This window comes from Mobula birostris, chromosome 14 (assembly GCF_030028105.1).
Source record: "Mobula birostris isolate sMobBir1 chromosome 14, sMobBir1.hap1, whole genome shotgun sequence".
NCBI classification, from domain to species: domain Eukaryota; kingdom Metazoa; phylum Chordata; class Chondrichthyes; order Myliobatiformes; family Myliobatidae; genus Mobula; species Mobula birostris.
Window position 1 is genome coordinate 63,683,407 of NC_092383.1, and position 15,076 is coordinate 63,698,482.

At 37.8% G+C, this 15,076-nt stretch overlaps 1 protein-coding gene across 1 annotated transcript in view; it reads right to left on the bottom strand.

The window, feature by feature from the left end:
- LOC140209933 (metabotropic glutamate receptor 4-like) overlaps window positions 1-15,076 on the bottom strand; it is a 1,199,825-nt gene that overhangs the window by 679,689 nt on the left and 505,060 nt on the right. The window contains exon 3 of the mRNA XM_072278608.1: window positions 4,712-4,847. Within this exon, the coding sequence (XP_072134709.1) occupies window positions 4,712-4,847 (136 nt within the window). The remainder of the gene's footprint in view (window positions 1-4,711; window positions 4,848-15,076) is intronic.

The window sequence follows — 15,076 nt, forward strand, 5'->3', positions numbered from 1 at the left end:
GTAATGTTTGAAACAAATACTGTAATCTAGGAAATATATTCATTTTTACAACATTGACTCTACCTACTAATGTTATTGGTAGTATCATCCATTTGTCAAGATCTTCTTGAATTTTTTTCAACAGTGGCAAATAATTAAATTTATATAAATTCTTTACATCATTATCAAGTCTTATACCTAAATACTTTATACCATTTACCGACCATCTAAATTGGGTTACTAATCGACATTGACTATAGTCTCCTTTAGTAAGAGGTAAAATTTCACTTGTACCCCAGTTTATTTTGTAACCTGATACCTTCCCATATTCATCCAATCTAGAAGATAATTTATGTAACGAATGTTGTGGGTTTGTTAAATATATCAAAACATCATCGGCAAAAAGATTAATTTTATATTCCTCTTGGTTAACTCTAAAGCCCATAATATCTGGATCAATTCTAATTAGTTCTGCTAATGGCTCTATTGCCAATACAAATAAAGCAGGTGATAGTGGACAACCTTGTCTAGTTGACCTTTTTAACTGGAATGGTGTTGAAATTTGAGAGTTTGTCACTACTTTAGCTTTAGGGTTAGAATTTAAAGTTTTAATTCAATTTATAAAAGATGTTCCTAACCCATATTTTTCTAATACTTTAAATAAAAAATCCCATTCTAATCTATCAAATGCTTTTTCTGCATCCAAAGCTACTACTATACTCTTCTCATCCCTTTTTTGTGCCAAATGAGTTATACTGAGTAGCCGAGTTACATTATCTGCCAACTGTCTGTTTTTAATAAATCCTGTTTGATCCATATGTATTAATTTTGGTAAATATTTAGATAATCTATTCGATAAAATTTTTGCTATTATTTTATAATCCGTATTCAATAAAGAAATAGGCCGGTATGATGTTGGTTTCATAGGATCTCTGTCTTTTTTTGGCAATACTATTACAATCGCTGTTGAAAAAGATTCTGAAAGTTTATGTATTTTTTCTGCTTGACGTATTAGTTCCATAAAAAGAGGAAATAATAAATCTTTAAATTTTTTATAAAATTCAGGTGGAAAACCATCTTCTCCTGGAGATTTATTACTTTGGAGTGATCCTAAAGCTTCTTCAACTTCTTTTGATGTAAAAGGCATATCTAATCCCCTCTGTTCTCCCAAATTCAATTTTGGAAGAGAAACTTGTGATAAAAACCTTTCTATCTCATTAACATCATTTTGGGATCCTGTTTGATATAATTCAGAATAAAAATTTTTAAAGGTTTCATTTATTTCAAGAGGTTTATAAGATATTTTATTTGCCCTTGTTCTAATTGCATTTATTGTTTTGGAAGCTTTTTCTGTTTTCAACTGCCAGGCAAGAATTTTATGTGCTCTCTCACCTAACTCATAATACCTTTGTTTAGTTCTTATAATTGCTTTTTCCGTTCTATATGTCTGAAGCGTATTATATTGTAACTTCTTATTGAGAAGTTGTCTTCGTTTTTCTTCTGACATATATCTTTGAGATTCTTTTTCTATTCTTGTAATCTCTTTTTCCAATTGATCTAGTTCTGCCATATATTCTTTCTTAATTTTAGACGTATAGCTTATTATCTGGCCCCTAAGATATGCTTTCATCGCATCCCACAATATAAATTTATCCTCCACTGAATGAAAATTTGTATCCAAAAAAAATTGAATCTGCTTTTTCATAAAATCACAAAAATCTTGACGATTTAATAATGTTGATTTAAATCTCCATCTATAAGCCACTTCTTCCTTGTCAGCCATTATTATTGTCATTAATAAAGGAGAATGATCTGATAATATTCTTGCTTTATATTCCATATTTTTCACTCTGTGTTGAATATGCATTGATAATAGAAAAAAATCTATCCTTGAGTAAGTTTTATGTCTATGGGAATAGAACGAATAGTCTCTTTCTTTAGGATTGATTCTTCTCCATATATCAATCAAATTTAAATCTTTCATCAATGATAAAGTTAAATTTATTACCTTCGATTTTAGAACAGCCTTGGTTGATCTATCTAAGACTGGGTCTAAGCGAAAATTAAAGTCTCCTCCAATTAATATTTTTTCATGTGCATCCGCCAAATTCAAAAAAGCTTCTTGTATGAATTTTGCATCATTTTCATTTGGTGCATAAATATTCATAAAAGTCCATAGTTCGGAAAAAAGTTGACAACATATAATCACATATCTCCCCGCAGAATCAGTTATTACATTTTGTATTCTAATTGGTAACGTTTTATTGATCAAAATTGCTACCCCCCTCGCTTTTGAATTAAATGAAGCCGCAACAACACTACCCACCCAATCTCTCTTTAGTTTCTGATGTTCTATTTCTGTTAGGTGCGTTTCCTGTAAAAAAGCTAAATCTATCTTCATTTTTTTAATATATGTTAAGATTCTTTTTCTTTTCACTGGTCCATTAAGCCCATTAACATTAAAATTCAATAAATTAGTCATTATTCTTAACAAAGTTACTCCAATCTAAAACGTTACTTATCTTCTCAACTCTCATAGTTCCTTGGGGAATTTCTTTAAACTTCACCATGTTGCTATGTGTTCCCCCCCCCAACCTTCCAGGCAAAAAGAAAAAAAGATAGAAAAAAAAGAAAAAACAAAATACCCCCCCACTAATGTTGTGAATGAAAGGATACACAACACTACCCCCCTCCGTTTTATGGGTCGCGGCAAAATCCACGCTTGCACACATGATTAACGTAGCAATCGATCAGTGCTTCTTCCAGCTCCCCCGCAACAAAAAAAGTTATATATATATATAGACAAAATTAGTATTACTATTCCCAACTAATTTCCTCCAGTGTTAACCTTCCTTACCCCCCTCATATAATTAATAATATATTTATACATTCATCCAGCTTCAAAAATCCAACAAGTCCATTCTTTAACCCAATCTTCATCTTCAATCTCTCTCTCTCTCCTGAGTTTGTTCTTGTATCTGGTGAATATTCAGAAAATCTTGCACAAACTGCTCTGCTTTCTGGTAGTCATCAAAAAATCTTTTTTCTCCACCAGGCAAAAAAATCTTCAAAGTTGCAGGATAACGCAGTATAAATTGATAACCATGATCCCATAGGGTTTTTTTCACTGGATTAAACTTCTTCCTTTTCTTCAAAAGTTCGTAACTTATATCAGGGTAGAAAAAAACTTTGTTCCCTTTAATTATCAATGGCCCTTTTCTATCTTTGGCAGCTCGAGCAGCTGCCTGTAGAATCCTTTCCTTGTCTTGAAATCTTAAGAATTTTATTAAAATCGATCGTGGATATTGGTCATCTTTTGGTTTTGGTCTTAGAGCTCTATGTGCCCGCTCAATTTCAATTGGTCGAGCCTCCTCTCCCATTTGCAAAACATCCGGGATCCATCTTTGAAAAAATTCTATTGGCTTTTCTCCCTCCATACCTTCTGTAAGACCAACAATTTTAATATTATTACGTCTACTGAAATTTTCCAGCATATCCACTTTCTCCAAGAGTCGGTTTCTTTCCGAATTCCAAACAAGCAAATCATTTTCTGTTTTTTCCACTCTATCATTCATAAGCCCCATTTCTCTTTCCATCTTCTGAAGCTTCTTTTCCATTTTGTCCTGTCTTTCCATAACTTTATTATAGCACCTCGTCGTATCTCTAAGCTCTTCTCTTACTTTTCTTAATTCAGCCGTTGATTGCAATAGAGCCTCTCTTATGTCTCTATCATCTCCTTTACTTCCACTCGCTTCCAATTCTTCCTCCTCTTCTTCATCTGTGTTCTCTGCAAAGTCCAATTCTGACTCTGAGTCATTTTCAATTGCAGTGGGTGTCGGTTCTTGTAGTTTGCGTTGTGTCGATTTGCGCATGCGCTCTTCTTTGCGCATGCGCATTTCTGGTGTCTTCTTCGGAGAAACCGTTGCCACCGCCATTGCTCCCTGTTCTACCGAAGGAGATCCAACCTGAGTCTGAGGCTCCATCGTTGCAGTCGGCCCTTTTTTCTTCCCGTCTCGCGGCTGCTTCGCAACAGCAGACTTCTTTTGTTGCAGTTTAGGAGGCATATCGTAAAGTAGTCTTACAAAGTTTATAAATAGTTTTGAGAAAATATTTACCAACTTTGTTTTATTTAAACGGTACTTTACTGATTTGTTGCTGGAGAGCTGGATTTACACGTCTCAATCCCACGTCATCACATGACGCCCCCCTGTAACTTGTTATTGAAGAAGAGATGAAATGCTGATCTGCCATTGATTTATTATTTTGCATTAAATTTGTAACTTTCCACTTCAGATCAGCTGATGCAAAAATAGAAAGTGGAAATGATATATTAAAATAGAAAAATAGAAAGTGAAACGAAACAGAATGTATTGAAAACATCCTGCAGGTCAGATTTACTTCAGAGAAGGAGCGACTTTTTAGGTTAATGAGCCATCCTGCAGCTGACCCTTGCCTGAATTGTCTACTGACTTCCCTGCTGAGTATTTCAAGCATTTTGTTTTTGTTCAGATTTACGGCATCTTCAATAGGATATGCATGACATTCTTTCTGTTACTTCACATGTCTAATATTTGTCTTTTATCTGTCATAAATGACTTTTGCCAAGACCACTGTACCCAGCTGCATCCATTGTTTAATTTAGCTTCCTACCGGTGGTTCTCCATAAATGTTGCCACCTAACACGAAGCCTCATAAATTTGACACTTCTCTCACCCACTATGTCAGAACTTACCTGATATCATCTTCATTTGCAAATATAATGACTCCACGTGCATTGGGAGTTTCCAGAAGACGCTTGATAATTTTGTCAAACTCTGCTCGTTTTGGATCTCGTGGAATCTTCAGGGACTGGGCTACGCAGACTCCACCTGCAGTGAGAGGGTTAAAAGCAAAGGTTGACCTTGTGATCATTTGGAGAGAATGAAGGCTTTGCAAAATCCAATGGAGAATGAGAATACAACCTCAGCTTGTTGAAAAACAATGTGTTTACTAACAAACTACCATTAACAGTCAGTGTATTTTTGACCACCTTTCACATTTCTGACAATATTCATATCATCTGCAAACTTACCTATATCTTCATCCAAATTATTTATATCTGTGATAGACAGTACTACAAACAATAGAGGTCCCAGCATCGATCCTCAAAGAACTCCTCTAGTCTCAGAATTTCTATCAAAAAAATACCCATCCAGCATTACACTCCATCTTCTATGTCCAAGTCAACTTTGTATCCAATTCGTTAGGGATCTCATCTGGGTAAGGGTACCATAAGACAACTTAAAAATACCTTACAAAAGTCTCTGGAGACAATATCCATTACTATCCACTCATCAATCATTTCCATCACCTTTTCAAATAAACCAAACGAAATTTGTGACACATGATCTCCTCTGCACGATGCCAAGTTGGCTATTGCTTAATAAGTCTATGCTTTTTCCAAATGGAAGTAAATCCTTTGCCTAATAGTCTTCTCCAATAGTTTTCCTTAACGCTAGTGTAAGGTTTACTGGCCTATAATTTCCTGCCGGCACCTCCTCCTGCTGCAGCACTTTGGAAACCCAACTGTCAGATCCAACCCACAGGAAGTGAATGGTTCTATTAAACAAAGGAACAATGTTGGCTATTCTCTAGTTTTCTGGAATATCGCCTTGAGCTAAAGTAGATATGAAAATTCTGTCAAGGTCCCAGTAATCTCCTCCGTTGTTTACCTCTGTATTCCGGGATAGATTCGATCAGGCTCAGTGACTAATTCAAGACACCCAACACCACTTCTTATTTAAGGTCAACATACTCTAGGAAATTAACATTCCCCTCAAAAATCTCATCATCATCACCATCCTCCTCCTTGGTGAATACTGATAAAAAGTATACTTTCAGGACCTTGCCCACTTAGAACACTCCTGGAATCATACAGCACTACAGCATAGAAGAAGCCCTTCAGTCCATCTAGTCTATGATAAACTATTATTCTGCCAAGTCCCATCAACCTGCACCTGGATTATAGTCCTCCATTCCTCTCCCATGCATGTACATATCCAAACTTCTCCTACGTGTCAGAATCAAAAATGAAAACTAAATCAAAAACGACCTCTGGCTCCAAGCATACATTCTCTCCTTTGTCATTGAGTGGACTTAACCCTTGCCTAGCAAACTTCCTGCTCCTGATACACATGTAAAATGCCTTGAAATTCTCCCTAACCTAAATTGCCAAAGACATTTCATGAACCTTTTTAACTCCTCTAATTCCTTTAGATCTCTCAAGGGTCTTTTCTGACTTCCGCTTCAATCTTGTTGCCTTTGACAAGATCCGTTTTTAAATTTTCCATGATTTCTGAATATCTACCATCAAGGAATTTCAATTTGTCTACATTTAACAACATTTGAAACTCTATGGTTATGCTAATTGAATGCAAGTTTTTTTTTTAATTCACTGTTGTGCATTCTCACATTACTTTTAATAATATAGCTTCAGGATGGGATAGGTGGGTTGCCATTTTTTGGTTTTATCCACAGCCTGAGTGCTTTTTGTCAAAACCCAATACTTTAAAATCCTTAAATCAAACTAACAACTTGGTGAGACTTATAACTTGATAAACACATTAACATTTGAAATTTATTTTAAACGTGACTTACAGTGAGTGGTTAGATTTGCAAAACCTTGCCAAACATTGGGAAAATGTTACAATTTTAACATTGAACATCAAGTCATCTTTTTGATAATATTAAGCAAAGTAACTAGGGAAGTACAGTCTTTACTGAGCCTCTTTGGTGTTTTTAACAGGGCACAAACAAAGCATTTTGAATCAGAGGTCAATGAAATAGCATCTGTGGATTGACAAGCAAATGAACATGCAGCTGTTGGTATTGAGGTGTACAATGCTGTGGGGAGGCAGTCCTGGGAATTAAAACTGCAACAAGCAGCATTCCTGACTGATCATGAATGTCACCATGACTTTGAAACATGTATATTGCTAGAGAATATTCTTTCCTAATATAACAGTCTAAATAGGAATTCTACATGGGCACAAGTAACAAAACAACAAAGGTAACAGAACTCAATCTGACCACATTGTAAGGGTGTATCCCATATAAATTGTTCTGTGGGAAATGGAAGGATTTCAGTTTATTACCCTGTCTGATCCAACTTTGACCTATTCCAAGTCAGAATGATAGGTGATAGAAGAACAACCATCAGGCTCCTTAACCTGCTTGGTTAACTTCAATCATTACTACTCTGAACTGAACTGACTTACAGACTCACTTTTAAGGACTCTTTACAACTCATCTTCTCAATATTATTTTCTTTTGCATGGTTTTTCTTCTTTTTCACATTGGTTATTTGACAGTCTTTGTCTGTTCATGCAAGATTTTTTTTGTGAAATTCAGTTGTATTTTCCTGAAAATGGGTGCAAAATAATGAACCTCAAGGTAACTCACAGTACACATACTTTGATAATAAATTTACTTTGAACGTTATGGTGTTCCCAATCAATTATTACCTATGATCCTTCTGGATGGGAAGAGCACAGATTTGGATGATATTCACAGAAAAAGTCCTGCCAAGCTGAAGCACTACATCCTTCAGAGAGTTTACACTGCAGTCAAAGCATGTTCAGATCTGAATCAGGTTCAGTATCACTGGCCTACAAACCTGATTCAGTTATACCAGTTCTATCTGGAGAAATGGAACAAAATTCCAGCAACTTACTGTGAGAAGTTTGTGGAAGGCTACCCAAATGTTTGACCCAAGTTAAACAATTTAAAGGCAATGCTACCAAATACAGGTTTCCCCTGCTTTTCAAACGTTCGCTTTACAAAACCTTACTGTTACGAAAGACCTACATTAGTTCCTCATTTTCACTAACAGAAGGTGTTTTCACTGCTACGAAAGAAGGAAGCGCGCACCCCGAGCAGCCGATCTGCCCCAGATTCAGAACGGCATTCTTGCCGGCATTGCTTAAACACGTGCCTGTGAGCAGCTGTTAGCAAGATGAGTTCTAACGTATCGGAAAAGCCTAAAAGAGCTCGTAAGGGTGTTACACTTAGCGTATAACCAGACATAATTAAGTATTTTGATCGTGGTGAATGAAGTAAGGACAAAGTGAGTTTGGCTTGTGGGAGTTGACGAAGATGATGCTGAAAAGGTTTTGGCATCCCATGACCAAGAACTGATAGATGAAGAGCTGATGCAATTGGAAGAGCAAAGGATAACAATCGAAACCGGATGAGTAATGATAAAGTACGACTTTAATTTTGAAAGGGTATGCCGGTTTAGGGCATATTTGAAAGATGGTTTGAGTCCTTACAAAGAACTGTATGATCTAAAAATGCGCGAGTCTAAGCAGTCAAGCAAGCCTTCCACATCAGCCACAGCAGACGACGAACCTCGACCTTCGACATCGAGGCAGGCAGACATAGAAGAAGATGACCTGCCTGCCCTAATGGAAACAGACAAAGATGAGATGACACCCCAGTGTCCCACCACCCCAACCCCCCCAGGCCATGGACAGATACCGATTCGCGGAGGATGCAGCGGTAGCCGGGAGGTACACAGCACATCTTTAAGAAAAAAGCCGAAATAAACAAGCTAATTAATTAAGTGCCGCCCGGCACGTAAATGTCGGCCCAGATCAGAGGCGATTGCCAATTCTGTCGCCTCTGATCTGGGCCGACAACTACGTACCGGGAGGCAGCTAATTAATTAGCATGTTTATTTCAGCTTTTTTCTTAAAGATGTGCTGTGTGCCTCCCGGCTACCGCTGCACCCCTGCAAGCTTCGCGGACCGGTATTGGGTCGCTGCCCGGCGGCTGGGGGCCATGGTACCACCCCGACCTCCGACGACTCAGCCTAACATCATCACCAGTGTGCTCGGCAATATCTTCCCGATTCCCGTAAGTGATACTACACTGTACATACATTATTTCTACTTTATGTAGGCTGTGTATTTTTACGTGTTATTTGGTATGATTTGGCAGTTTCATAGCTTAAAGGTTACTGGAGAGCGCTTGCACCGTGTTTTTGCCAACAGCGCTTGTGTGAGATTTTCACTACTGAGAACAGTGCAGTAAAGATTGTGGAGAAGTATTTCTACTTTATATAGGCTGTGTATTTATCATATCATTCCTGCTTTTACTATATGTTACTGTTATTTTAGGTTTTATGTGTTATTTGGCATGATTTGGTAGGTTATTTTTGGGTCTGCGAACGTTCACAAAATTTTCCCATATAAATAAATGGTAATTGCTTCTTCGCTTTACAACATTCCAGCTTATGAACCGTTTCATAGGATCGCTCTACCCTCGGATGGCGGGGGAAACCTGTACTGACAAAGTTTATGTAAACTTCTGACCCACGAGGAATCTGATGAAAGACATAAAAGCTGAAATAAATAATTCTCTCTATTATTATTCTGACATTTCACATTCTTAAAATAAAGTAGTGATCCTAATTGAACTAAGACAGGGAATGTCTTCTAGGATTAAATGTCAGGAATTGTGAAAAACTGAGTTTAAATGTATTTGGCTAAGGTGTATGTAAACTTCTGACTTCAACTAGATACATTACAATGTACTGCCGCTGCTAAAACAACAAATTTCACAACATGTGCCAGTGATATTAAACCTGATTCTGAAGTTTGTGGATCGGATACTGAACAAAGGGCCTGTTTTGTTCTGAATGATGTAGAATGAATTCAGGAAAGTGAAAAGTAATCTATTGCAGCCTTGACTTGTAGCTGACAGGAACCCTTTATAGGCGTTACACAACACTGTAAATTGGTGATGCTGAATGAGCTTCCGATCAATGAATTTTTCTTGTTATTTGTTCTTGAGGTGCTGGAGCAGCATTTGTTGCTCATGCCACTGATTGCTTGGTGGGGCAATTTAGAAGCCAGCGAGCAGTAACCACATAGATGGACCTGGAGTCACATATGGGCCAGGCTGGCTATGAATAGCAGGTCTCCTTCTCTAAAGGGCACAGTTGAACCAAATGCATACAACGTAGTTGATTTATTTAGTTACCTGAGTATGTTTGTTGGTGTATGTGATGTGAATTCATGCCTCAGGATCATTAGGCTAGGCTTCTGGATACTAGTCCAGTAACAATGGGAATGTTAGAATACCTTGCGACTCCTGAGATATTGACGTCTGCAAATTCAGCAATGTTTTTGACACTGAATATCATAGGGAAGTGATTAGGCACTGAGTGACGGTGGTCTTTGCTTGATGTATGTGTGAAAGTAGTGTGATTTGACAGCTGTCATCCAAACTTTGTATTAACCTGTTTGGCAGGAAACTAAACAAGCTGAGTCAGGGACTTGTTTTGCATGTCAGATAGATTCAATAAGAGGAGTATAAAACTGTCAACTAATACAATTTGAACAGTTACCCCAACAAATGGATAGGATTAAAGATGTCTTAAAGCATTCATTGTGGGTGTTACCAAATAAATGAATAATGCATCATGAATTTCAAACATGGCTCAAAATTCATTGCAGAAAAAAGCTGCCAATTACCTTTCAAGCATTTGTAGAGTTTTAATTGAGTTATCAAGACAAGTGCCTGGAATAGTTTGACGAAAGAATTGTGTTACTTAGTTGGAGTGTTGAGTATCCTATTAAACAATAACAATTTGCAATGCTTTTGAGCGCAGCCAAAAGCACAAATTACTTTAACCTTTCACATCTAAAGACATATTGAGAGAACACTTTACACAGTAATACATTATTCTCATACAAAGTGTTACCATGTTTACAGATAAATTGAATTAACATTAATTGAAATAAAAGCATTTTCTTCATAATCTTTAGATGAATTATTGAAATTGAATTCATTATTTTAGTAAACCACCTTGGAGGCTCACATCTTAGTGAGATTAATTTCAGGGTAGATTAACTCAGCCCTTTCAAAACTTCTGATTTTTTAAAATAGTGCATTACTTTGTAGAAAATACACATAATTTTTTCTGAAAATAATGATTATGATTGACAAATCATACAGCACATTTAAGAGATTTCCCTGCTTGCCTATTAATGCAGTTGAAATCTATATAGACATGTCATTTTGCTGTGATTATTATGTAAAGATCACATGAACACGCAATTAATTTGTCTGACTTTAAGTGGAAAAGGCATACTGCCATAGTTATTACAGGCATGAGCTGAAGGAAAGTATATAATATATATCAGACCACAATCTCAGAATGTCTCAGAACCTTTTAAGTCAATTACATTTGAAGTGTTATTAATGTCATAGAGTAGGAAATGCAGTAACTAATCTGCCCACTGCAAGTCATATTCACAGCAAAGTGTTATCTATGAGGTAATCTATTTTAAGATCTTGAAATACTTTCTCACCTAAAAGAATGGGCTGAATTTTAATTTGCCGAGTGCTGTGTTTGGAAGGGTGGGGGGCAGGTTGGGTGGAGAATGTGTTGGTAGTGTGGTGTGTGGAGGAAAGCTGCAGGTGGGGAATAGGGTGAGGGAGAGATTAGGGCAACATGGATAGATAGACAGTCAGAAGGAGATAGAAACAAAAGGATAAAGAGACATATCAATGGAGAGATTGATAGTGGGGAAAAAAGAGTTGTAAAAGAATCAAAGGCAAAAATCATGAAGGTGGTGAGTTCTCACAGAGTCACCTGACCCAGCAGGGGTCTTGTAGCAGACGTAGAATAATATCACACAACAACTGACTTAACATCCTAAGATACTGGTAGTTAATGAAACTTGCAGATGCAGCTTTAATAACACCTTATCTTAATCATCATCTGAGATGTAGGAGAATATCCAGCATTAAACTAACAATCTACTATACCAAGGGGGAGGGAGAGGAGGTATAGGAGGGGGTGGAAGAGGGAGAGGGAGAGGACTGGAGATGGAGTGTAAAGTGGGGGGTGGTCATTTGGTGGAGAAAGTGGGTGGTAACATGCGGGAATATAGTCAAGGGGTATGATTGAGGAGTGTGATCGATGGGTATGGTGGGCAGTAAGGTTCGGGGTAATGTTGGAGCTTATGGTGGGGAGTAAAGTGGAGTTGTGTATTGTGGGGAAGAGATAGAAATTGATAGGGCAAGAGGGAAAATGAAGGTAGAGAAATAGAGATGGATAGAAAGAGAGAGGGAGAGGTAAACAATGAAAGAGAAACAGAGAGATAGGAAGTAAGATCTAGCTGTACGTGGAATCTATTATCCTTTGTGTCTACTACAGACATCGACTCATCCAACTTGCTTTATGATTACTCTGGAGCACTGTTGGGTCAGTGAGCAGGATGTGCCATGTTTGCTGCAGTCACTGTGCATCTCATGTGAGGTCCAGCCTTCAGCAACGTAAGGAGAACCCACCCTGATATGATACAGTGAAACCTTTGAACAGTAAATAGTAACCTCTCAGTGAAGGTCACTGAGGAAGGCCCTTTCAATGTGCCTCTGACAAAGCAGCCATTGACACTGGATACTTAGTGGGAAATGTACTTGTAATTACTTCAGCTCCTATGAATTCATCTACCTTTCATTCACAAATTTTCCACAGCACTGGAGTCCCATACACCTGAGGTCAAAGTAATCTACTATTGTTAGTATAATTGAGCAATTAGCACATGGTAGTTAATCACACACTTGAGCAGTTGTTCACATGAAACTTGATATATTAAAATTCTGCAGAACTTGTTTACTTGGAGCCAATTTCTGATAACTTTGACATTTTTTTCTGGGCTTAACCTGTTACCTGTCTCCAAACTCATGTCTTAACAAGTTAAAATTCAAACCACTGTCTCGTTTTTGATGCGGTATTTCAGGAAATGAGCGATAATGTATCATCCTTTTTGTCTGAGGTGAGATTGTTGGCACATGATATAATGTTATCAGAAATGCCAGAAGCAGTCCAGACACTTTACAACATTCAGATAATGAAATTATGTAAATAAGGAGAAGCACAGAATGCTGGAAGTACTTAGCAGGTTAGGCCACATCTTTAGCAAGAGAAACGGAGTTAACATTTCATGTTGAAGGTCGGGACAAGTTGAAGTGCTATATAATTCAATAATTCTTCATCAGATAAAAATCCACTTGCGAATGAAAGATTTTATACTAATTTTGAAAAGGTGCGGTTTATCATTATAACAATTCCATGAAAAAATAAAGTAAAAGGGATTGTTTGTTAAATCTTTGCAGCAGCAGCAAGTGAATCAGAATGAGAATCAGGTTTAATATCACTGGCATATGTCGTGAAACTTGTTAACTTAGCAGCAACAGTTCAATGCAATACATGATAATAGAGAGAAAAAATACTGTGAATTACAGTAAGTATATATACTGTGTGTATTTATATAAAAGTTAAATTAAATATGTAAGTAGTGCAAAAATAGGAAATAAAAAGGTAGTAAGGTAGTGTTCATAGGTTTAATGACCATTCAGAAATCGGATGGCTGGGGAAGAAGCTGCTCTTGAATCATTGAGTATGTGCCGTCACACTTCTGTACCTCCTTCCTGAAGGTAGTGATTAGAAGGCGGCATGTCCTGGGTGGTGGAGGACCTGACTGATAGATGCCACCTTTCTGAGGCACTGCTCTTTAAAGATGTCCTGGATACTGTGGAGGCTAGCTCTCCTGGTGGAGCTAATTAATTTTACAACACTCTGCAGTTTACTTCAATCCTCTGCAGTAGCCCCCCATACCAGGTGGCATGCAGCCAAGTAGAATGCTCTCCACAGTACATCTGTAGAAATTTGCGAGTGTTTTTGATGATGTACCAAATCTCCTCAAACTCCTAATCAAAGATAGATGAATTTAAGAGCAAGAAAATTCTGTAAAAGTGAGGCGTCATTCTGATTTTCCTGTAAATTCAGATATTTTGCTTTTCAGTTATAGCAATATTACCATTGTTCCCTCTAATAAGTCATCTAGAAAGCAAAGATCATTTCAGCTTCACACTGCATTCTTGGAATGCTTTAATGTTACAACTCTAGACAGCCTTGCCTGGAAATTGGATTGCATCAAACCTGGGGTTTGCAGGAACCCCAGGAAACTTTCAGGTTACAGGAAAGATACTGGCATGGATAGCAGAGTGGCTGACAGGCAAGAAGCAGCGAGTGGGAATAAGAGGGCCCATTTCTGGTTAGCTGCCGATGACTAATGGTGTCCCTCGGGGGTCAGTATTGGGACTGCTGCTTTTCACATTGTTTGTCAATGAGTTACATAATGGATTTGATGGCTTTGTGGCAAAGTTTGTAGGTTAACAAAAAATGGTGGAGGGGTAGGTAGTGCCGAGGAAACAAAGGGATTCCAGCAGGACTTAGACAAATTGGAAGAATGGGCAAAAAAGTGCCAGATGGAATGCAGTATTGGGAAAAGTATGATAATGCATTTTGGTGAAAGGAACATTAGTGTAGAGTATTATCTAAAAGGAGAGAAGGTTCAAACATCAGAGGTGTAGAGGGACATGGGAGACCTCGTGCAAGGTTCCCAGAAGGTTAATTTACAAGTTGAGTCTGTGGTAAAGAAGGCAACTGTAATGTAGGCATTTATTTTGAGGGGAATAGAATGTAAAAGCAAGGAGGTAATACTGAGCATTTACAAAACACTAGTTAGGCCACACTTAGAGTATTGTTAATAGTTTTGGGCCCCATATCTCAGAAAGGATGTGATGTCATTGGAGAGAATTCAGAGGAAGTTCACAAGGATGATTCTGGGAATAGAGGGGTTAACATATGGGGAGTGTTTTGTAATTTTGTGCCTGTACTCACTGAAATTTAGAAGAATGCATGGGGATCTCATTGAAAGCTACTGAGTGTTGAAAGGACTGGATAGAGTGGACATAGAGAGGTTGTTTCCTATGGTGGGGGTATACAGAACTAGAGGGCACAGCCCCACAGCCTCAGAAAAGAGGTGAGGGAGAATTTTTTTTAGCCAGAGAGTGGTAAATCTGTGGAATGCTCTGCCACAGACTGCGATGGAAGCCAAGACCATGGGTATATTTAAGGCGGAAGTTGATCGTTTCCTGATCGGTCAGGGCATCAAAGGATATGACAAGAGTGCAAGTGTATGGGGTTGAGTGGGATCCAGGATCAGCCATGATGGAATGGCAGAGCAGACCTGATGAG